The sequence below is a fragment of the Lepidochelys olivacea genome (genome assembly GCF_965140295.1).
Source record: "Lepidochelys olivacea isolate rLepOli2 genome assembly, chromosome: 1".
Lineage (NCBI taxonomy): Eukaryota > Metazoa > Chordata > Testudines > Cheloniidae > Lepidochelys > Lepidochelys olivacea.
In genome coordinates, this window is record NC_140411.1 from 268,406,567 (window position 1) to 268,429,830 (window position 23,264).

General features: G+C 42.3%; 1 protein-coding gene across 4 annotated transcripts in view; it reads right to left on the bottom strand.

Moving 5' to 3' along the window:
* Positions 1–22,979, bottom strand: part of TMPO (thymopoietin) — a 46,993-nt gene extending 24,014 nt beyond the window's left edge. For 2 of the 4 annotated variants that reach the window (XM_084616737.1, XM_084616736.1), the window contains exons 1-3: positions 22,524–22,975; positions 4,435–4,561; positions 462–620 (exon numbers count right to left, since the gene is read on the bottom strand). In XM_084616737.1, the coding sequence (XP_084472863.1) occupies positions 462–620; positions 4,435–4,561; positions 22,524–22,769 (532 nt within the window). In that variant the 5' untranslated portion in view covers positions 22,770–22,975. Of the gene's footprint in view, positions 1–461; positions 621–4,434; positions 4,562–22,523 lie in introns of all 4 variants that reach the window. The other 2 variants (XM_084616738.1, XM_084616735.1) reach the window with 2 other exon arrangements.
* Positions 22,980–23,264: the final 285 nt, after the last annotated feature.

The following is a 23,264-nucleotide window of genomic DNA, read 5'->3' on the forward strand; positions in this document are numbered from 1 at the left end:
ATTCCTAGCTCACCTTATCCACAGAAAGTAACAGTGCCAGCTCTTCTATATTCTGGCTCTCCTCCTCCCTCATGAAGAGGCGTCTGAGATACTGTGTTCACAGCTAATACTCTTAAAAGGAGTAGTCCCTGGCTACTCTGTTGCCAGGCTTGATAACTTCCCAAAGAGGAAAGAGCCAGCAACTCCGCTCCCTAGCTTTCATCAGCCCACTTGCATGTCCAAACTCTGACCTGCTCCATCCAGCAAGTTGTCTAAACCATGATACAGTGGTCAATATTGGTGAGCTCAAGTTCTGAGCCAATCCCAATTTTGAGAAAAGTTAATTCTGTCTCCAAACACATCACTAGTGTGAAAGAATGCTATGTTTTGTTCTTGCTCATAAGTTCCCTCATGTAGGTACAGTTACAACTACCATTCTTAACTCAAGCAATTTATATTTAGAGTTTCCACTTTAGTTTTACCTTCTTCGTTGTCACTGTACTGGTCAGAATCATTATTTCCATTCTGTTTGGTGTTCTCAGCTGATGAAGAAACTGTTGGTAGAGGTGTCGAAGACCCCAACGCTGGGCCTTGTTCCTTCAGTTTCTGCAATTTCTTCTCATAGATCTTTCTTGTAGTAGCTGTAACAAGGCAAAAAAAATATACTCAAAGAATTGAGAGACTGTGCACCTTTACTTGACTCCAGTGTTGGACCTTCCTGGTTTACAGACCCGTGGCGGTCTTACTGGCTACTTCTGTTACAATTTGCCTCTGTCTGTTTGGCCAAACAGGTTTAGAAAGTAAGAAGCTACTCAACAGGATATGCCTGCTTATTTTTTTTTTTAATTTTTTATTTTTATATTTTTTGAAGTTAGAGCATTCTACTCACCTGTTTTATCTAAATCTGGATTCCTTGAGACATGCTAGAATATGAAGAGAGCATGCTGGATCTTTGCTTGAGCCATAAGTATCCCTTCCCCAATCAATCATGCAAGTGACAAGTTAGTTTCATTGTTTAGTTGTTGGTGGGTTAAAAGGAAGATGTATCAATGCTGAACTAAGAATATCTTTTCTTCAATTAGCAGGACACACAGATCTGCCTGTCAGTCTTCAGCTTGCTCACAGGTCTGGTTCTGCCCCCAGAATTAGTCATTGGAAGTAAAGAATGCCACTCGGGCAAATGCCTGACATCCAAGGCACAAGAGGAGAAAGTATCAAAAGGAATTTGACCTATTGCTAGGTATCCATAAACAAAATCATCCCCCAGAGGCACAATAATCAAAGGAACCATGGACTTCCTAAATAGCAGTTTTCAGCGTTTCCAGGATCTGGTCTGTACACAGTTGGCAGCTATTGGCTAGCTTCAGGAGGGGACCCTAATTAAACAACTTCCTATAAGAGGGACAGATAAATCATTTCCCATCAGGTGCCACTATCAGAAATATCAGTACTTCTATGAAAGTACTCAAAGAGATGTGGCTAGATAGACAAATGCTGTTTAATGAAGGAAGCTCCTGCAAGCCGTTCAGATAGGTATGAAAGGCATATCTCCTTTAGGTCTATGGGTGAGAAAACAATCTCTGGGAGATGGCTACTAGGGTGTACATCAGTCTCGGCCTCTCAGAGGGTTGCTAAAAGTAATTCAGATAAATTACTTCTCTCTTCCCACACGGTCAATTGTGAACCAAGATTAACAAGCAAGAAAAGAGTTTCTAATAGGAGTATCTAAAAGTAGCATTACTTCCTTCCTACTCACTTTCTTTTATGGGTTGTTTGAAGTTTAAATCTGCATTTGAGAATTTTGATCACTCTCTCTTATTCCTTCTGGGCTATATCCAGAAGTCATTCATCTAATGTCGTAAGCATCCAGCTTTCTGCAAACAGAAATGTACTAGCAAATCATTCTGTCTGCTTCAAGGAATTTCAGGGCAAACTCATATGATGCTCGCTAATCTATTTACCCTTGTTGCATTAGTTCTCTTGCATTTGCTTGCTAAGAAACTTTAGAACTACTGGATCTATAGGATTTTGAGTATGGATTGTATTCTTCTTGTACTGATTCAGACACGAGGCCCTTCCCAACTTCTTGTTCAGAGAGCTTTCCCACTTAATACTTAGTGGCGCCAACTGTTTGGCCTGGATGTCCACTTCCACTAGGTATAGTATAAATATAAGACAACACTCTAGTCCATTATTCCAGCTACGAAACACAGGGTATCTAAAGATGCATCTGATGTTATTGTAACTACAGAGATCTTTCAAAGTGGACTTTCTACCCACAAAAATTTTATAGCCTGAAGATGTATGAGGTCTAGTGCATCTCTTCCACATCAGAGCTACTCATGCAAAGCCCATGGAGGCTGGCAAAGCCCTGAAAGTAGCTGATGATGCTTTGTTTCTACTCAACCATGAGCCTACCAAGTTTTCCTTCAGCGGGAGTGGCAGTGTCTTTCTCAAGACAGTGTGATCCATTTTCGGTAGGTCACCAGGTCTGTTCCGATTCAAATTAAGGAATCTTCCCAATTATAGGTTAAGCATTTGGATTTTGCAGGTGGCTCTTCCTCCAGTGTTACTTTAAGGGTTTTATGTAAGTTTTTGCACTGGCTGTTGATGCATACTTTGGGACAGAAAGTCAGCACAGAAAAATTTTAGATAGGCAGTGTTGATAACATATCTCTGTAGCTAACCGTTCCATTAGAGCTCTGCTGCAGAGGATGCAAAACAGGCTAAGTATATACCTACACCAGCAATTTAGATGTTTGAACCTATTTCAATTGGGAAAGGAGTCTTCCTATAGCAAGCAGTTTAGAGTAGGAAAGTCCAATCTTTGGTGTTTTACAGAGACTACTGGCACCTTCATCTCACTGTGATGACTAGTCTTGGGGAGGCATACTCAAAGGGATTTTTCGGGGAGAGGGAAGAAAAAACAAAAACAAAGTTATAACAGGGAATTGCAGTGTGAAAGAGCTTATATTTGAGTTCCCACCTCTGCTTTCCCAACAGCTCCCTAACATTACTGTGCATCATGTTTTCTTCGTCAGCTTGCTGAGCAATGCAAATTCTCTCCTGTGCAAGTGACCTATGAAAGCCATGAGCCAAAGAAAGGTATATGAATTATTGGATATATGGAGATCTAATGTCCAGTTTCTCAAATCTACTCCATGAATTGTATTTGTTCAGACTACAGAAAAAATGTGTTCTGAACAAGGCAGATGAAAGTGATTTTTAAAAATCAGGTATTTAAATATTTTTATAAAAATAAGTCTATTTAAAATTAAATTTGAAGGTATGACAACCTATGTTTAGGCCTAAACTTACTATAATCTATTAACATAATGGACATTAGATAAATGATTATGCAGTATATGTTTGAGGCTGAAGTTTTCAAGGTAGTCAAACGACTGACCTGGTGGAAGTCACTGGCTAAGCACTTGGAACCAGAGTTTGTTGAAGTACTAAACTATCTTCTGACAGCAGTAGCCTCTTCTGCACATTCTCCTCATTTCAGTTTATTCAGCTAGTTCAGTTCAATTACTACTTCAAAGCTGACAAATTAATGGAATTGAAACAGCAGGAAAGTTTATCTTCCTCTTCCAAACTAGAAACATGAACTAGGTGGGAAAGATGAGATCTACAGTTCTAAAAATCTTGGAAGGATCTGATGACCAGAAACAAATCAGTTCACTAACTACAGACAATACTTTGTTTAATAAGTCAGTTAGTTTTAAATGTAAGATACGTTTTGATAAACTTATTGTACCTTGTGTATCCAGCACATTTAAGGTAACTTTATTTTTAAACAAAATAAGTAAATACTGTGGTTTTGTGCATTTTTATTTGCATTTCAGTTTTCATCCAAACAGAGCTTGACACAAGTCACAAGTAAATAATTAATCAAATCAGTCACAAAGATGGATACAGAGTCTGACCAGGAAATACAAGGAAATGAGACAATAGTGGTCAGCAAGAGGCAGCACACCAGAAGCCTAACCATTGTCCATTTTTTTGAATAGGCCTTTAGAGCATGTTTTAATGATTACAAACAATTAGCCTCTTTTTAGGGAAGTAACTGAAGGACAAAAGCAAAATAAGATTAAAATAGATTTAAATCAATGTATGCTAATTGCTTATTTAAAATCAATCCACTAATTCTAAGGTTGTACAGTTAGTCTTCTCATTAATGTAAATTGTTTAATTTCACATGTATGGATATTTGTAAGTTAAATTACCTGTTTGGAATACAAACCCTCTCTAGCAATGATTGTTGCAATTACCTTCAATTAAAGAACCAGAAGTGTATTGTATTTTTATTTTACTTAAAAATCATACTTCTCACAGTGTATTAGCTCTTTACACTGTAAGCTCTGCAGCACAGACCATACATTACTTATGTGACGCAATATTTGTATGTAATTATACAAAGTAAATCAGTAGAATTTGATATCTTTTACCTACCTAAAATTGGACCAGGGGTCACTCCATATTTTAAAAGTTGCTCTTGAAGGTCTTCATTACTGAGTTCTGTTACATCTAGGTCATCTTTCTCCTCCAGCCTAGGTTTGTCTGTTTTCTTTGTGGCTTTCTGTAAAGGGAAAAAAGAAAAGAAAAAAATACACCATTTCTCCACGCATTACAAAACCAAAGTCTCTGTCCCTATTGAAGGAGTAAAGAGAATGCATGTGGGCTGTACTGAAGCAACAGAGGACAGCAGTTTTGATATTCACTCATTTTTGTTTAGTAGTGTTACCTTTATCAATACCAGATAAAAATATTTCACACAGCATGGAAGTCTTAAATGAACACAGGCCTGCTGGCCAGTTTTAGACATGAAAGAACGTGTTTTAAGAGCTTCGGAGATAAGATCCTACTCATTTTTCTTATCTTCTATGCTGATTTGGACAAGCACAGGCCATCACAAATCTTATCTTTCCTACAAATGATAGATCAGGTTTGAAAACTTCCCCAACACTATTTGTCTGAACACTAAGCCTACTGGCCCACCAAGCTGAAAAATACCTTTGCCATCACACCCCACAAGCTCTGTATTTAGTTTCCAGTGGCATATCTTCATGCTCACCCACCCCTACCTTGCAGGACTCCTCTACCCTTGTGGACACACAGGAAGTCTTGGGCCTTCGAGCACCTCTTTCCTCTTAAAGTAGTAATGGGCTCATGAGCTGCTCTGCTCCTGCCGCTCCCAGCCATTCTCTGGAGAGTTACATTTTAGTTTAAAAAAAAAAAAAAATTCCCCCAAGTCCTATCTACATTATTGCTGCCACTATTGCTACCACTGGTGAAATTCTAAGTTAGTAACTGCAGACAAAGCCAGGGGCAATCAGCAAACAGTCACTGTCTATAACTTTTATAACTCTGCCAAGCTGCACTATTCCTCAATAGGAAATGTATTTGTGTCTCACCTGAAAATTTCCTTTCTTGGAGTAACGAAGCCTGCAGATTCATAATATTGGGTACTCTACTCTCTGCAGCCTTGGAGACCGACCAAGCTTGTCAGAGGCAGGAGAGGTGTGTCTCCACCTCTGAGAAACTGCCAGTGGCTACACTTCCATAGCCTAGGAAAAGCTAATTTTCCTCTATATCTCAGGGGAAAATTAAGTACTAAGACTAAACAGAAAAAGTCTCCTGCAAAGCAAAGATTTCAGTGAATAACTAACTGAATGCCAATTAATAATTTGCTATCCTTTTCCAATGAATAGTCCATTCAGGGTAGTTAGGATGTGTGGACCTCCATGCTCCAAGAAAAAAAGTTTTTAGGTAAGATACAGATAAATTTCCCTATTCTTGCTTGTAATGAAGTACATGGGAGAAACAGGGATTTAAAAGCTGGGTCCACTCAGATGGGGCAAAGAGGACCCTAAGCTGTTATGTGCAGATATTAAGGGGGATAACCCTTTCCTGGTAGTTTTTGTGACACTACAGTGAGGAGCACCTATCTACCAAACCAGCATCCGATGACTGGATGTGTAGCTTGTAGAATTCAAAAGGTGGTATGAACAGATGATCAGATAGCTGCTTTACAGATTTTCTCGTGTGAGGCAAATGATATTTCTGCCCAGGAAGCTGCCACAGCTCTAGTGGAGTGAGCTCTGATATTGGAAAACGGAATTAGGCTTTTTGACTTGGATGGTATGCTTCCGAGATGCAGCATCTGAGCCACTTGGGGAAAAAAAAAAACCCCCCACAAACAAACCAAAAAAACCCCCAACTCTTTCCCTTTGACACTGGATTATAAGAGCATGTGTTTTTCTGACCTGACCTGTGTGATGAATATGCACTTTGAGAGATCTGCAGACATCCAAAGAATACCAAAATTTGTCTTTGGAGTACAACGGCGCTGGACAGAGCTCCTAAAGTCAGCTATCCTGTGCTCAGACAAGACTATCATCAAAAAAGGCCACTTTAATGGTTAAAAAGTATGAGACACCTTAATGAGTGGTTCAAATGGAGGGTCTCTAATGGCACTAAGACCACCAGGTAAAATTCAGTAAGAGAACTTTTTATGCATATTGGGAAAATGTTGCTCTCATAAGAAAAAGTACTAAAATGCTGGACATCTGGGGAATATGAAATTCACTACTTATCTGCTGTACTAAGGATTCTAGACAAAGCAGCAACCTGACCTCTGAGAGCCTGAAGTGCCAGGTCTAAAAAAATCTAAATACATTTTGAAGAAATCTGAGAATATGTGGTGTCGATGCAGACGAGGGGGACAACACTGTTGTCCTAGAATCAGTGGTTTAAAGCTCAAAAGGGTCCATAAATATGCTGAATTAGTATATTTATTTCTGGAAGCTAAAATTGTGGATATTGGCACACTGAATAATCTCTTTGGCCTCAGAGGCTCTGTTCAAGAACCAGGCAGCTAGGCTTGGGCTGTCTGGATTCTGATCCAGATCTCTCTCAGTGCATATTCACCACACGGGTCAGAAAGACAAATGCTCTTGTACTTTGTTATCCAGTAGCCCTTGTAAGATCATCTCTCTTCTGACTGGAAAGCACATGGGAGATGTTTATACCTTGTCAAGGAGACCAGAGAATCAAGCCCTCCATGGCCAGACTGGGGATACCAGAATTACCAGTGCTACTTTCTCTCCTGAATCACTCTGGAGAGGAAAAGTGGGGGAAAGGCATAAAAGGAACTTTCTGGTCATCTTTGCAACAAGGTATCTGTTGCCTTGGTTGTGAAACAACCAGCAAGAGAACAATGCTAAAACTTCGTGATTCCAATCGGAGGCAAATAGATCTACTGCTGAGAGACTAAATTTGTTTACCAGGAGATGACACACCTTTGGACATAGTCAAAGAACAGAAGACACAGTCAAAGGCATCAGGAGGTGAGCTTCTCTCTGGAAGACTGTATCTGCCATTATACTCCATGGAGGTGAGCAGGGAAACCAGGTGCTGAGGATTATTTACCCTGCCACACTCTGCAAAATTATGCAGCTTGAAGGAAACTGATTTCGCTATGTGCCAACAAGAGGAATCACATGTATCAGACTCTTCAGAAGATGAAAGGGATTAGAGTCTTTTTTTGGGAGTGTTTTATGTTGGGGCAACTAGAGGGGTCTGAATATCTGGGACACTACTTTCTTATGCCTCCCCTTGATCCAGCTCCTGAGAAGGAGAAAGAAACTTCAGACTTCTAGTTCCTGGGGTGGGAAGGGGAGTGGGTGGTTCTTCTGGTTACTCTTTTGCACAGCTGTCTTTTCCTGAAAAAGAGGAGGTTTGTGCTGGACTGGGTCAAAAAGGGGGCTTCTCAGGGTCTCATGCTTTGTTCAAGTGAAATTCCTCCATGTAGCCTGGAGATGTGATGGGCACCAGGCTCCAACCCTGGACATTCAAAGGGAGTCCTCGGTCCATTTGCTGCAATGGACCTACACTGCTGGTAGGAATGGAGGGAGGGGTTGGGCTCAGGGGCCCCTTACTAGGCTCACCTTGTCTCTGGATCCCTGTCAGTAGCTCTCTGCCACTGCAGCAACAGTGCGCAGCTGCTCCGCAGCCAGACAACGTGGCTGAGAACTTGGACTTTGGTGACTGGGTGGGAAACTTTGCAACTCTTTGATACCATGTTTCAACCTACTGTGGAGGAGGGGAGAAAGGGAGCCACTGCTTGCTGATCCCAGGCCAATGCAGTCATCTGTGCCAGACCTGGGGGTTTTGCTATTGAGATACTGCCACTGCTTTCTGGGAGCTGTCCCACTCAGGGAGGAAGGCGGCAGAAACCCTGCCCCGCCTTTGCACTTTAGAGGCCTGGGTCTCCACAGAAAAGGCAGAAATTCCATCTAAGTACTTAATCAGCAGAGAGACAATGTCTAGTTTTCCCACTTAGCCTTCTCTACCAGAGTCCCAGCAAACGTCTAGCTGTCCAGTCAGAGCAGCTGTTAGCTTTGTATAAATTTGCAAGCAAATCTGCTCTTACTTCAGGGATCACACTACTGTAAATAAAATTAAATGGGGGCATTAGTGACAGCATCCCAACTGAAATTGGCTGATTGGTTATCAATTGCTATGGATTTTCCACCAATATGTATCTTCTTGGGCTCTGGAGTGGAGACTTGGACTCTCTTAGCCCAGAAATTCCCATGGCGTGCTGCTCTCTCTCTACTCATACAAAAAAGGAAGCTTCTCAACGTCTAGTTTGAGCCTGATCAAGCCCACGGCAAGAACAGAAAGGTATCTTCAGTAGAACCTATCACAGCTCTTTACGCTTGGCTTGGAATCCCTTAATTCCTAACCTAGTCTCTTTGAGATTCAGTTTACAAATGTAATCCAATTAGGGGATTAGTCATATCCCTAAACCACGTTTACCCCATTTTGGTTTTCCATATAAACATTCTAATTGCTTCAATAACTAGTTCCAAAACAGTTGAAAACTATGAAGCCTACAACATAATAGAAGAACTCAATTTATAAAAGAAAAAAAAAAAAGAGGCCTTTTAAAAGTTTACTTATTGGTCTGTCAGCCACACTCAGTTTGTAACATTAAACATGGCATTCATCTTAACCAGTTTCACATTTGCTCAATTTTTTCTTACTTATCCTTTTTGGTCAAGGCAATGAAATAATTAAAGACTCAAACTCTAGTCAGCATGTTAAAACTCATGCTGGATTCTCTAGTAAGCATCTATTTAGGCTAGTACCTTATTGTAGTGGTGGTAAAGCACTGGCCACATCAGTGACCAGATTGACACTACAAAACAAAATACCTCAGCATGCCAGAGGAGTACAGCTAGGTGTGAGGGAAACAATTACAGACATTTAACATTCAAAGAAAATAACAGCAACTGAACATAATTTACTGTATTTCTGTACAGATATCAATTCATCTAGGACACGTAGGAAACTTCCCCAAACAACTGCTATTAGCTTTTCCAAATTCAGAACTTTCATTTTGAAAAATAAGTTTAAGATGTTAACGCTACAAGGAAAACCTTCCTACCACAGAAGTTAATCTGATGCACAGATGTCCTAACTATGCAGCCAGTTCTAGCATCTCCGCAGCGATCCTGGAGATTCTGCAAGCTGCAGCAGAGTGAAAAATGGCTACTCCTGCTAGTTTTTATTGCTGTTTATTCAGATCTCTGTGGGTAACACTGAAATTGATAAGAACCAATTCAATTTCATCCTGCAGATGCTTGGGAAGCTTCTGACCCACAGCAAATGTAGGGTATTTGATGGGAAGGGGCACTCAAATGAAGGTGTGGACAGGAAGAAGGGGTTAAATAGTGGAAACAATACAGCAACTCCTCACTTAAAGTTGTCCCAGTTAATGTTGTTTCGTTGCTGATCAATTAAGGAACATGCTTGTTTAAAGTTGCACAATGCTTGCTTTGTCCACTGTTTACAGGAAGAGCAGCCTGTTGCAGCTAGGCTAGTGGGGACTTGGAACCAGAGTGGACCGGCAGCCACTCTATCAGCTTCCCGCTCCCCTAAGTTCCCTGTGTAGCAGCCGCCCAGCAGGCTATCAATTGCCAGCAGTTCAGCTGTCCCTCCCCCACTGCCACCTGCTGCTCCTGCCCTCTGCCTTGGAGCTGTTCCCAGGAGCTTCCTGCTTGTTGTATGGGGGTGGGGAGAAAAAGGGGGGCTAATGTCAGGGTGTCCCCCTCCCCCACGCTCTTGGACACTGCTTATCCTATCTTCCATAGAGCAGGGGGAACACACAACAGGGCTCAGGATGGAGGGAGCTTCCTGACAGCAGCTGCCATCTCAGCTTGCTGATCTACTTAAAAAGGCAGTGTACTTAGAGTGGGGTCAGCAATGCGCATCTGTCACACACATATGGTGTGTGACTCTGTCTGCCATACTGTCTCCCCTCCCTCCATTTGTGCTGCCTTGTAGTGCGTGAGGCTACAACAATGAGTTAACCCTTGAGGGCTCAGCTAATTGCTAGTTCATCATTTAGCAGTAAGGCATTCCCTGGAAATATCCCATCCTCTGACTTCACCATCTCAACCAAGCTTCACAATCATCATTGCCGTGTACAGTATTAAATTGTTTAAAACTTACTGTGTGTGTGAGTGTGAGTGTGTGTGTATAAATAAGGAGGATTAGGTTCCAGGGAAAGTCTTTTGTCTGGTGAAAATTTTTTCCCCTGGAACTTAATCCTCCCTATTTACATTAACTCTTATGGGGAAATTGGATTAGCTTAATGTCGCATTTTTCAGGAACATAACTACAACGTTAAGCGAGGTGTTACTGTATGTAAAACTTTAGAGCCTACAAGTCCAGTCCGTCCTACGTCTTGTTCAGCTAATTGCTAGGACAAATAAGTTTGTTTACATTTACGGGAGATAATGCTACTAGGGATGTAAACGCTTAACCAGTAAGCGTTAGGCTTACTGTTAACCAGGCCTTAACTCCCGGTGGCAGGCTGGCTGTACCCCAGCCCTGCCAGTGGGACCCCAGCCACTGCTGCCCTGACCTGCTGGAGCAACCTCAGTTAATGGTTTACTGGTTAAATGATAGAATTTTAATAGTTTAACTGGTTAACTTTATCTGATATTTACATCCCTAAATGCTGCTTACTTCTTATTCACAGTATCACCTGAAAGAGTGAAGAAGTGTTTGCATGGTACTCTTATATCCAGTGCTACAAGAGATTTACATGCCATATATGCTAAACATTCATATGCCTCTTCATGCTTCCATTCCAGAGGACATGTTTCTATGCTGAATTGGTATTCTATTATTAACAGTGCAATTAATTGTGACTATTTTTTTAATCTCATGATTGTGATTTTTTAAAATTGTTTTACAGCCTTAATTAGGTTTGAACATTACTCATATATTAGATAACATTTCAGTATTTGTCACACTTCAATTATTACAGTGGGTTATTTGACCAATCCTACAGCTGGTCAAATATTAGTAACCAAATGAGATATTAATACCAGTGAAATTCAAATATATTCATAATTCCCTCCCTTGACATTTGGGCATTAAGAGAAAAAAAGAAAAGGAGTACTTGTAGCACCTTAGAGACTAACCAATTTATTTGAGCATAAGCTTTCGTGAGCTACAGCTCACTTCATTGGATGCATCCAATGAAGTGAGCTGTAGCTCACGAAAGCTTATGCTCAAATAAATTGGTTAGTCTCTAAGGTGCCACAAGTACTCCTTTTCTTTTTGCAAATACAGACTAACATGGCTGCTACTTTGAAACCTGAGATTTAAGAGAATAGTTGATTGAACAACAGTGTGGTCAATGCAGCATGTAACACCACATACTGGTTTTAATTCTTTTACATTGCATGGGACGTGGGTTGGGGGTAATGGAAGGGAAAGGAGTTGTGGAACAGGCGTGTTTCCACCCTTGCTAGTAGGCTTAATCTTCTGCCTAACAGAAGTCAGAAAAACTTTTCAAGCCCCCCCCCCGCGCAGTGTTTTGTTGGTTTTGGGTGGGGGGGGGAGGAGAGAAGACACATGTAAACCTAGACTAGAAAGTGAAGTTACCCACTGTGCATAACTTCAAAAGTTAAGCTTCATTTCCCAAAGTTTAATGGCGTGACTACTCTTCACTGAGAGGTAGATGTGTCTGAAGTTTAAGACTTCAAACACCTGCCTTATGCAAATACAAAAACAAACAAACAAACAAACAAACCACAACACATCAGTAAAAAGTATTTTATCCATACTAATGTAAACAGCTGACTGTTTTGCTCAAACCTACCACTAACTCCTTGAATTTTCTTCTGCAAGGCTAAGTCAACAGCATTTGGGCTCACAGTGGAGAAAGGTGAAAGCGAGTACTTGAAATGGGGTTAGACTAGAATTCCCATCTGATCCTTTGTTAGTGTTTAATATAGTGTTATTTATAAACCAAATTACTGTGTAGATATAAATGAAGTCACATCTACACTTGGCTTATATAGTTTTAAAACTATGGTTAATCTGTTGCCAGTCAAACAGTGTTCTGTCAAGGTAAGCGGACAAAAAGTCCTGGTCTACAGTAAGTAGGATTTTTTTGATATGTAAATCTATGTTGCAGAGTAACAGCCGTGTTAGTCTGTATTCGCAAAAAGAAAAGGAGTACTTGTGGCACCTTAGAGACTAACCAATTTATTTGAGCATAAGCTTTCGTGAGCTACCATTGGTTAGTCTCTAAGGTGCCACAAGTACTCCTTTTCTTTTTGTAAATGTGATTCCCTATGACTGATGCAGGTCCACTACTGTTAGTAATAAGAGTATAAACAAAGTTACAGTTATAAGCAGACTTTCTCGTAGATCCAGAAAACGTTAAGGAGCTGGATAGGATCAAGGATTATCTCTAGCTCTGTATCACTGGAGTTTAGAATTTCCTGTGACACTGGGAGATAAGGTAGCTAATTACAAAGAACTTTGCCCATAGCAGGGCTAATTAAATATTTGTTGTTAACATTGAAGCACTTTGTGTGTTTTCAGCACATAGAACTATACATAAATCCTAACACAGCAGCTTGGTTAGCAGAGGTCCACTAAATAATTTAAAAAAAGAAAAAGGTATTTGTGACACCTTAGAAACTAACAAATTTATCTGAGCATAAGCTTTCATGAGCTACAGCTCACTCCATCGAATGCATTCAGTGGAAAATACAGTGGGGAGATTTCTATACACAGAGAACATGAAACAACGGGTGTTACCATACACACTGTAAAGAGAGTGAGCTGGTAAGGTGAGCTATTACCAGCAGGAGAGAGAACAAAACAAAAACACAAAACCTTTTGTAATGATAATTAAGGTGGGCCATTTCCAGCAGCTGACAAGAACTTGTGAGGAACAGTGTGTGTGGGGGGGGGGGGGGGGAAGAGAGAGAAACATGGGGAAATAGTTTTACTTTGTGTAATGACACATCCACTCCCAGTCTTTACTCAAGCCTAATTTAATGGTGTCCAGTTTGCAAATTAATTCCAATTCAGCAGTATCTCGTTGGAGTCTGTTTTTGAAGTTTTTTGTTGAAGAATTGCCACTTTGAGGTCTGTAATAAAGCGACCAGAGAGATTGAAGTGTTCTCCGACTGGTTTTTGAATGTTATAATTCTTGATGTCTGATTTGTGTCCATTTATTCTTTTACGTAGAGACGATCCAGTTTGGCCAATGTACATGGCAGGGGGGCATTGCTGGCACATGATGGCATATATCACATGGGTAGATGTGCAGGTGAACGAGTCTCTGATAGTGTGACTGATGTGATTAGGCCCTACTATGGTGTTCCCGGAATAGATATTTGGACACAGTTGGCAACGGGCTTTGTTGCAAAGATAGGTTCCTGGGTTAGCGTTTTTGTTGTGTGGTTGCTGGTGAGTATTTGCTTCAGGTTGGGGGCAGTCTGTAAGCAAGGACTGGCCTGTCTCCCAAGATCTGTGAGAGTGATGGGTCATCCTTCAGGATAGGTTGTATATCCTTGACGATGCGTTGGAGAGGTTTTAGTTGGGGGCTGAAGGTGATGGCTAGTGGCGTTCTGTTATTTTCTTTGTTGGGCCTGTCCTGTAGTAGGTAACTTCTGGGTATTCTTCTGGCTCTGTCAATCTGTTTCTTCACTTCAGCAGGTAGGTATTGTAGTTATAAGAACGCTTGGTAGAGACCTTGTAGGTGTTTGTCTCTGTCTGAGGGGTTGGAGCAAATGCGGTTGTATCATAGAGCTTGGCTGTAGACAATGGATTGTGTGGTTTGGTCTGGATGAAAGCTGGAGGCATATAGGTAAGTATAGCGGTCAGTAGGTTTCTGGTATAGGGTAGTATTTATGTGACCATCACTTATTCGCACTGCAGTGTTCAGGAAGTGGATCTCTTGTGTGGACTGGTCCAGGCTGAGGTTGATGGTGGGATGGAAATTGTTGAAATCATGGTGGAATTCCTCAAGGGCTTCTTTTCCACGGGTCCAGATGATGAAGATGTCATCAATGTAGTGCAAATAGAGTAGGGGCATTACGGGACGACAGATGAGGAAGCGTTGTTCTAAGTCAGCCATAAAAAATGTTGGCATACTGTGGGGCCATGTGGGTACCCATAGCAGTGCCGCTGATTTGAAGGTATACATTGTCCCCAAATGTGAAATAGTTATGGATGAGGACAAAGTCACAAAATTCAGGTTTGCCGTGACATTATCGGGGATATTGTTCCTGACTGCTTTTAGTCCATCTTTGTGTGGAATGTTGGTGTAGAGGTCTTCTACATCCATAGTGGCTAGGATGGTGTTTTAGGAAGATCACCGATGGATTGTAGTTTCCTCAGGAAGTCAGTCATAACACAAAGTAAAACTATTTCCCCATGTTTATTTTCCCTGTTTTAGATTAAAAATTTATTTTTACTAACTTACAGAGTGCATGAATGTAGATCTTCTTTCTGAAGTTAGACTACACATCTGAAGGCTTTTCATCCTAGCTTAATCTTAGACCTTGAGTGGATAAAAAAAAAGCACTCATTTCTTATATTAGAGATTTATGTAGGAAAAACCTCTCCATCCGATGGAAGTTGGTGATGGGGAAGAAAGGAGAGAGTTATCTGAGCCATTGTGTGTGTTGCTATCTGGTTGCATGGACTCATGACCAACACATACTTCAAGTATACAACTACAGTACGTAATATTTCAGATCTGGATCACAAAATTGCTTCTTAGCTGAGGACAAGATTTCTCTTGTATTCTTCTATAGGTTCTATCATGATGGGGGCCTGAGGTCTCTAGGCTATATTGCAGTACAAATAAGGGATAGCTTACAAATACCACAGTTAAAGAGGAGTGTTTCCATTCACATGTCAAAACAATCTGTCTTTCTAGCTCTAGACAGATGTACAACACTAGTGTTCACTATACATTACCAGCTTGTATTAATGGACTAAATATAGGAGCATAATGTTTATCACAATCCACAGAACTGGTTACATCCTTAGTAGTGGATACTAAAGCAGCTAGGCATAGCCTTTTACTGCGACACCTACAGGAATTTTACCACTCACTGCAGCTACTATTCCTCAAGATTATATTTAAAAGAAACACGATCCAACACCTGATCACACTGACTCCAGTTCCCTTTCCAGAGCGATACCATAAATACAAGCAGGGGAGCCCTCACATATATTATAGAGCACTAAAAATAGACTGTCAAGGAACTATTTAACAGGTGGAGATAAAAATCAATTGTTTACAGGTAATGTTATTTTTATTTCATAAAGAGGGAGACAGATGCGCTGAAGGTCCCAAGCAGCAAGTTGTATTTCAGTTTTTTTCTGGGGGGGCAGGGGGAAAATACCACCTCTCCTAAAGTAGTGTGGACTGACTTCATCTATGCAAAACACAAAGCTATTATGTCACAGCTGTTATTAAACCTGACAAAGTATGTCATCAATTCTTAGACTCACAGGTACAAGATGTGTTGTGTTACTGGATGCCGTTTTTACATTCCAAGAGACCTTTGACGTTAGATTATATATGAATTGTAGAATTTTTATAAACCTAGTAAGTGTATACAGTATTGCAACAACATAATAGTAAAGCAAATCTTTGGGTTTAGGAGCAAGAGTACACGCAGTGAAAAATCCACTTGTTACCAATGTTCCATAAGTAAGAAATGGAAGTCTCTACCCTTAGCAGCAAGGCCCCTACCACATATTCGTTAGCTATCTGTGCAAAGGGATCTGGAACCTGACAGACTGGAGAATTGGGCCCTAAATGTCCAAACAAGCAATTAAAATCAGTGGTGGTTCCACACAGTTTTTCTAAGATTGTTGTCTTAGCCTTACACCCACACTATAACCAACGTACAGCTTATGACTTGCAATCTTTCTTCAAGGTGAACAGCGACATATCCTTCAAAAACCTGAAGCCTTACCAATTAGTCTCACTAAGCTTGGGGTGGGGAGGGTGAAAGAATGCAAAAGAAAAAAATTCAGTTCTGCATGTTGTCTCACCCTCACCTTTGCTGCTAAGAAAAGATCCAACACTGAGACTGCTAGTCACCAGGACCCTTGCTGAAAATAAAAGGACTAGAAGAATTTTGCCAAGAGCTAAAATATGTTGTATTAGGTCAGATTAGTCATTCTACTACTCCAATAGTTTGTCTTCAACAGTAGCTGGTACCACATGCTTTAATGTAAGGTGCCAGAAATCATCTGGACAACTATGAAATAACCTGCTAATAAGAGGATGTTTCTTCCTAAAATGAGGACAGTTACTCTGCAGCTACACTAGGATTTTCTAAAGCCTTAATCCCAAACAGCTGCAATTCCACTACTGGTAGTGACACGGCTCAGGCATCTTTACTACTACTCAGAAAAAAGAAAAAGGAGTACTTGTGGCACCTTAGAGACTAACCAATTTATTTGAGCATAAGCTTTCGTGAGCTACAGCTCACTTCATCGGATGCATTCAGTGGAAAATACAGTGGGGAGATTTATATACATAGAGAACATGAAACAATGGGTGTTACCATACACACTGTAACGAGAATGATCACTTAAGGTGAGCTATTAGGTGCCACAAGTACTCCTTTTCTTTTTGCGAATACAGACTAATAGGGCTACTACTCTGAAACTTACTACTCAGAAAGGGGCTCTCTTAATACCTGTTTAATACAAGTCTGGTCAACACCACATGTCTGCTGCCAAAAGTGAAACTATGTACCCTGGGAATCATGAATACAAAAAATGCTAATGTATGATAAGACAACCACAGAAGGCTGGTCTATGAAGCATGTGAATTTGTATTTCTCCTGTATTTTTTGTTTACTGTAACTAGGATGTTTTTGTCCATAAGTGTCTAATCCTTTACAGAGTCTGTCATAAATATAAAGGGAAGGGTAAACCCCTTTGAAATCCCTCCTGGCCAGGGGAAAGCTCCTCTCACCTGTAAAGGGTTAAGAAGCTAAAGGTAACCTCGCTGGCACCTGACCAAAATGACCAATGAGGAGACAAGATACTTTCAAAAGCTGGGAGGAGGGAGAGAAACAAAGGGTCTGTGTCTGTCTGTAGTCGTCTTGGCCAGGGACAGAACAGGAATGGAGTCTTAGAACTTTTAGTAAGTAATCTAGCTAGGTATGTGTTAGATTATGATTTCTTTAAATGGCTGAGAAAAGAATTGTGCTGAATAGAATAACTATTTCTGTCTGTGTATCTTTTTTGTAACTTAAGGTTTTGCCTAGAGGGGTTCTCTATGTTTTTGAATCTAATTACCCTGTAAGATATCTACCATCCTGATTTTACAGGGGGGATTTCTTTATTTCTATTTACTTCTATTTTTTATTAAAAGTCTTCTTGTAAAACACTGAATGCTTTTTCATTGTTCTCAGATCCAAGGGTTTGGGTCTGTGGTCACCTATGCAAATTGGTGAGGCTTTTTATCCAACATTTCCCAGGAAAGGGAGGGTGCAAGTGTTGGGAGGATTGTTCATTGTTCTTAAGATCCAAGGGTCTGGGTCTGTAGTCACCTAGGCAAATTGGTGAGGCTTTTTACCAAACCTTGTCCAGGAAGTGGGGTGCAAGGTTTTGGGAAGTATTTTGGGGGGAAGGACGCGTCCAAACAGCTCTTCCCCAGTAACCAGTATTAGTTTGGTGGTGGTAGCGGCCATTCCAAGGATAACGGGGGTAATATTTTGTACCTTGGGGAAGTTTTGACCTAAGCTGGTAAAGATAAGCTTAGGAGGTTTTTCATGCAGGTCCCCACATCTGTACCCTAGAGTTCAGAGTGGGGGAGGAACCGTGACATGGACAATCCTCCCAACACTTGCACCCCCCCTTTCCTGGGAAATGTTGGATAAAAAGCCTCACCAATTTGCATAGGTGACCACAGACCCAAACCCTTGGATCTGAGAACAATGAAAAAGCATTCAGTGTTTTACAAGAAGACTTTTAATAAAAAATAGAAGTAAATAGAAATAAAGAAATCCCCCCTGTAAAATCAGGATGGTAGATATCTTACAGGGTAATTAGATTCAAAAACATAGAGAACCCCTCTAGGCAAAACCTTAAGTTACAAAAAAGATACACAGACAGAAATAGTTATTCTATTCAGCACAATTCTTTTCTCAGCCATTTAAAGAAATCATAATCTAACACATACCTAGCTAGATTACTTACTAAAAGTTCTAAGACTCCATTCCTGTTCTGTCCCTGGCAAAGACCAGCATACAGACAGACACAGACCCTTTGTTTCTCTCCCTCCTCCCAGCTTTTGAAAGTATCTTGTCTCCTCATTGGTCATTTTGGTCAGGTGCCAGCGAGGTTACCTTTAGCTTCTTAACCCTTTACAGGTGAGAGGAGCTTTCCCCTGGCCAGGAGGGATTTCAAAGGGGTTTACCCTTCCCTTTATATTTATGACAGAGTCCAACTGAGCTCTTGATCTCAAATATCTTGCAGCAATGATTATTTCCTTGCCATTACTTATTGTTGGTATACCAACATTACCTAAAGGCTCTAATTAGCATAAGTTCCTGTACTGTACAAAGATTTTACATATTCTATCACACACAAGAATTTTGAGAACATTAAAGTTGTAAAGTCAAGCACTCAAAAGTTAGGAAATGCCAAAATTAAGGTTACCCATGCAACCTTAATTCAGCCCTCTTGTGTGTATTCATCATTATAGTCTTTAATTACATGATCACATACTCCCTTCCCCTTCTCCCCACCCCCGGGCAAAGAATGATCCTGCTCTGGAGATGAATCAGAGGAGATTTGCCTGGAGGGCCCCTGCTTCATTTACTGCAGAAGTGTATAGTGAACGAGGCAGGGGACTAAAGGAAGAGAAACTATGACCTCACAGATAAAGGAGCTGAATACTACCCTGGAGACCTGGATTCTATCCCTGACTCTGCTGGACAATTCCTACATGATGCTAAGCAAGTCACTTAAAACTTCTCATAGATGGCACTAGTTAGAGATTCATTTTCTGGGTGTCTGACTTGCCCAAGTGCTGAGCACTTACAAATGAAGTACTATATAATGCTAGTTACTCTGGAAACAAAAATAAGGATCTAGACATCACAAATTAAGCACCCAAAGTTAGTGGATACTTTTGAGCTAGTCTTTGTGCCTCAGTTTTGCATCTGTAAAATGGGGATAATAACGTCCCCACCACACACAGGGCATTGTGAAAATAACTTCATTAAACTTGAAGCTCTCAGATATTAATTTTTCTTATTGGCTTATCACTATAATAATTCTGTCTTCAGGAGCAGGGTTTGAGTAGTGTGCCATAAGTATTTAAAAACAAAAAACCAAAACCAAACCCACACTTCCCATTCACTGAGCACCATCTATCCCAGGGATAGGCAAACTATGGCCCGCAAGCTCCCGCTGAGGTCAGGGGCTGCACCACGCAGCTTGGCCCCACTCTGGCGCTCCAGCCAGGGCGCTAGGTCAGGGGCCGCACCACGCAGCTCCCAGAAACCGTGGCATGGCCCTGCTCCAGTGCTCCAGCCAGGGCACAGGGTTGGGGGCTGCTCCACACGGCTCCCAGACACCGTGGCATGACCGCATTCCAGCTCTTATGCGCTCCAATGGCCTCTTCTGGCACTCCAATGGGAGCTGCAAGGGCAGTGCCCACGGATGGAGCAGCTTACAGACCCACCTGGCTGCGCCTCTGCATAGGAGCTGGAGCAGGGACATGCCACCACTGACTAGTGATTTAAAACAAATCCACCCCGGTCTTGACCTTTAGCATTTTTATAGAACTATTTGCATTTTCCAAAATAAACATTGTTTATGTAGTATTCAGATATCACTTTTCCATTAAGGCCTCAAGTACAGAATAGAACAGCTTCCGACAGCTATAAGAAAACTTTGGAGTTCTGGGCATTAACCACAGTAATGAAGCTTGTGCTACAAAATGTTACCAAAATACTCAGATTAAATCAAATCTTAGTACACAAAACTACATAACTGATCCAACTGACTTTTATAAGGTAGTTACTGTATATCTATCCCTCCTCCCTTACAAACCAATTGTACCATTTTCAAACTGGAACAGGCTCCCAGTAAGATAATTTATTGTGATTTTTAGAGTAAAGGACTTCACCATCAGACACATAATAAACTAGAGGTTTATTGTTCTTGCAACTGTCACATAACCCATGTAATAATATTCTTCACAGTAGTCATGGCAGCAGGGTGGGGTTTTTTGGTCTTTTAGGAAAAGTATTGGATCCGTGTGTTCAGTTTAGAACCATGTTTTAAAAAGGTCACCCACAAAGGATTTTTTTTAAATTGGGTTTATACTGCATTTTTGTGTCCTTATGATGGACAAGAGAGGTCCAAAAATCTGTCTACATTTAATATATTCCTCCTGGGGTTTTTTTTGGTGCCTCAGAATTATGAAGCATGTCAAGGATGGCTTTCCCTGGTTTTGCGGGAAATTTTCTTGAAAGAAAAAACATTAAGCTGTAAAGAAAGACAGCCTTTAGGCTTCTACTCAGGCATTTGACTTCAGTGTTCAAACAAAAAGTAAGTTTAATAGTCTGACATAAAAATCCCTTCCTCTTTCAGTTTCTTGACCCAAGATGTACTAGTTTCATCAGTTGTTACTCACTATACTACATCTGAATTTCTAGTGTTAAAAAAAAAAAAAAAAAGGACAGATTTGTTCCGAGCACTCTCGTTTCCCCTTTCACAAGTCACCTTTAAAAGGTACAGGATTTTAGACACCTGGATTGTAAAGATCAAAAGAACTACAACTCATGAAACTCAACCTAGCAGTGATTATTTATTACAAGTCTTTGATATGAGACCCATCCCCATGGTATTTGGCTGTATTTTAGATTACAAGCAAAATTATTTCCTCTCAAGTACCGTTTAAATAAAGTTTACCCAGTATAGGCAAGGCCTGCATATCCATCACCCCACTTTCTCCTTGCACGCATGCTTGGGGGTGGGGGGGGGGGGAATGAACCAGCTTTCTTAGCTTGTTGGTTGTTACCCAAACAAGTGCACTGAACAAGGCACTTCCCTATAGCATATCCACTCAGATACAGGTAAGTGCAAACACACATAAAACATTCCTTAGAATCATTAACTATTTCTTCCTTCAAAAAGAAAAAAAAATAGACTTAGTAACCATCCACCAATGTGAACAGAAACGTTCACACTTGTCTGAGTTATTCCAATGCAACTGAAACTCTGTAGGAGAGCTGTAAGTTTGTTTAGATCACAAAGGCAGTCTTGTGGATAGAAGCCTGAATCTCTCTTCCTTTGATGAAGGTTTAAGTTTCTGGGTATTCAAGTCATGGGCAAATTGGTCTAAACATTAGTAACTTACTTAATTCCATTTCTTTTTAAATACTTCACACACACAACTTCTTTAGCCAGCTCGAGTTACAGCATAAGAACCTGGCATGCTATAAACACGAAAGATGCGGTTACCATATTATTTTATTCTGCATATTATAAATAAGCACCCATCAGATGATTTACCGTTCAGCAACTTCACTACTAAAGTTTACAGCGGCATCAACAAGACACCTCGATCTTCCAGCCTAGCCAAACATCTTAGTCCCGCAGGCACTCCTTGCGCTGGCAACCCACACTCAGCGAGCCCCCGAGCTTCAGGGCGAAGCGGGCTGTCCCAGACACAACAGAGTACACCCTAGTTTGAAGTTGCTAGGAAAGGAAATCCCGGCAGAGCGCCCCTCTCCCCGAGCACGGGCAGGGAAGGTCCCTGGCTGCCGGCGCAGGGCGCTGCACCTGCCAGCCCCTCACGGGGCAGAGACCCCAGCGGAGTGAAGACCCCCGGCGGAAGAGGTCTGCGCCGAGGAGCTCGTATCGGCCACCGAGAGCCGCTGCTGCCCCACGCGGGGGCCGCCAGGAACTCTGGGGGAAGAGAAAGCACCGAGCTCTCCCCTCACCCGAGATAAGCCGCGGCAGACAGGCCGGGGCCGCCAGGGCGCGCTCCGCACCTCCGATAGAGCGGGAAGCGGCGCTCGGCCTCGGGCCAACTCCCCGCGGGCGGGTCTGTATGCGCGGGCCGGACAGAGGGGTGGGAGCGCGGGCGGCGGTCAGGGGCCGCCACAGCCCTTTGTACTGCAGCGCTGGGGTCACCCGAGCGGCAGGGGGCGGTCTCCTACCCGGCCGGGGGCGGCTCCTCCTCTGCTTCTGGCGCCGAGCGGGGTGGGCTCCCTCTCCTCGTCGCTGGAGAAGTCGGGCTGGGCGAGCGCGGCGGGCGCGTTGCGGGCGGTGAGGTGCTGCAGGTAGAGCTGCACATACACGTCCTTGCGCTGCTCGCCGCCCGGCAGGCTCACATTGTTGGCGATGAGCTCGCTCTTCAGCTTCTCCTTGGTCAGCACCCACGGGTCCGCCAGGAACTCGGGCATCGCCGGCCTCTGCCGCCTCCCAGGAGAGGCACCAACAAAGGGGGGGGTGGAGAATCGCCTCCCCTGCCCAGCGGAATGAACCCAACAACTCGCAGCGCGCTCGGCGAGAGCTTCACCCAACCTCCAATAAAGCGTGTCTGGATTGGCCGGCCGAGTCACGAAGTGGGGCTGCTATTGGCTGCGGGCTAGAGGAGGGAGCGGCGCAAGGGTTCGACCAGCATTAGTGCTTTGCGCGAGGAGTAGTAACGCAGTTTAAATTCGGCTCAGGCGGGAGAGGCGCTGGCGTTGTGCCGTCTCCCTCCCCCGGGGGGGAGGTGCTATGATCCAGACGCCTCCCTCAGGAGAGCAGAAAGCGAGGTCCTGCCGCCGCTGCTCACTGCCTAAAGGTTCCTCATTGGTACCACATGAGCCTCCCGCCCATAGGAACAGGAGGTTGAGGTCTTTGCTGCTGGAGAGGGGCAGGGACGAGGCCCCCTAGCTGGGGAGGAAGTGCCC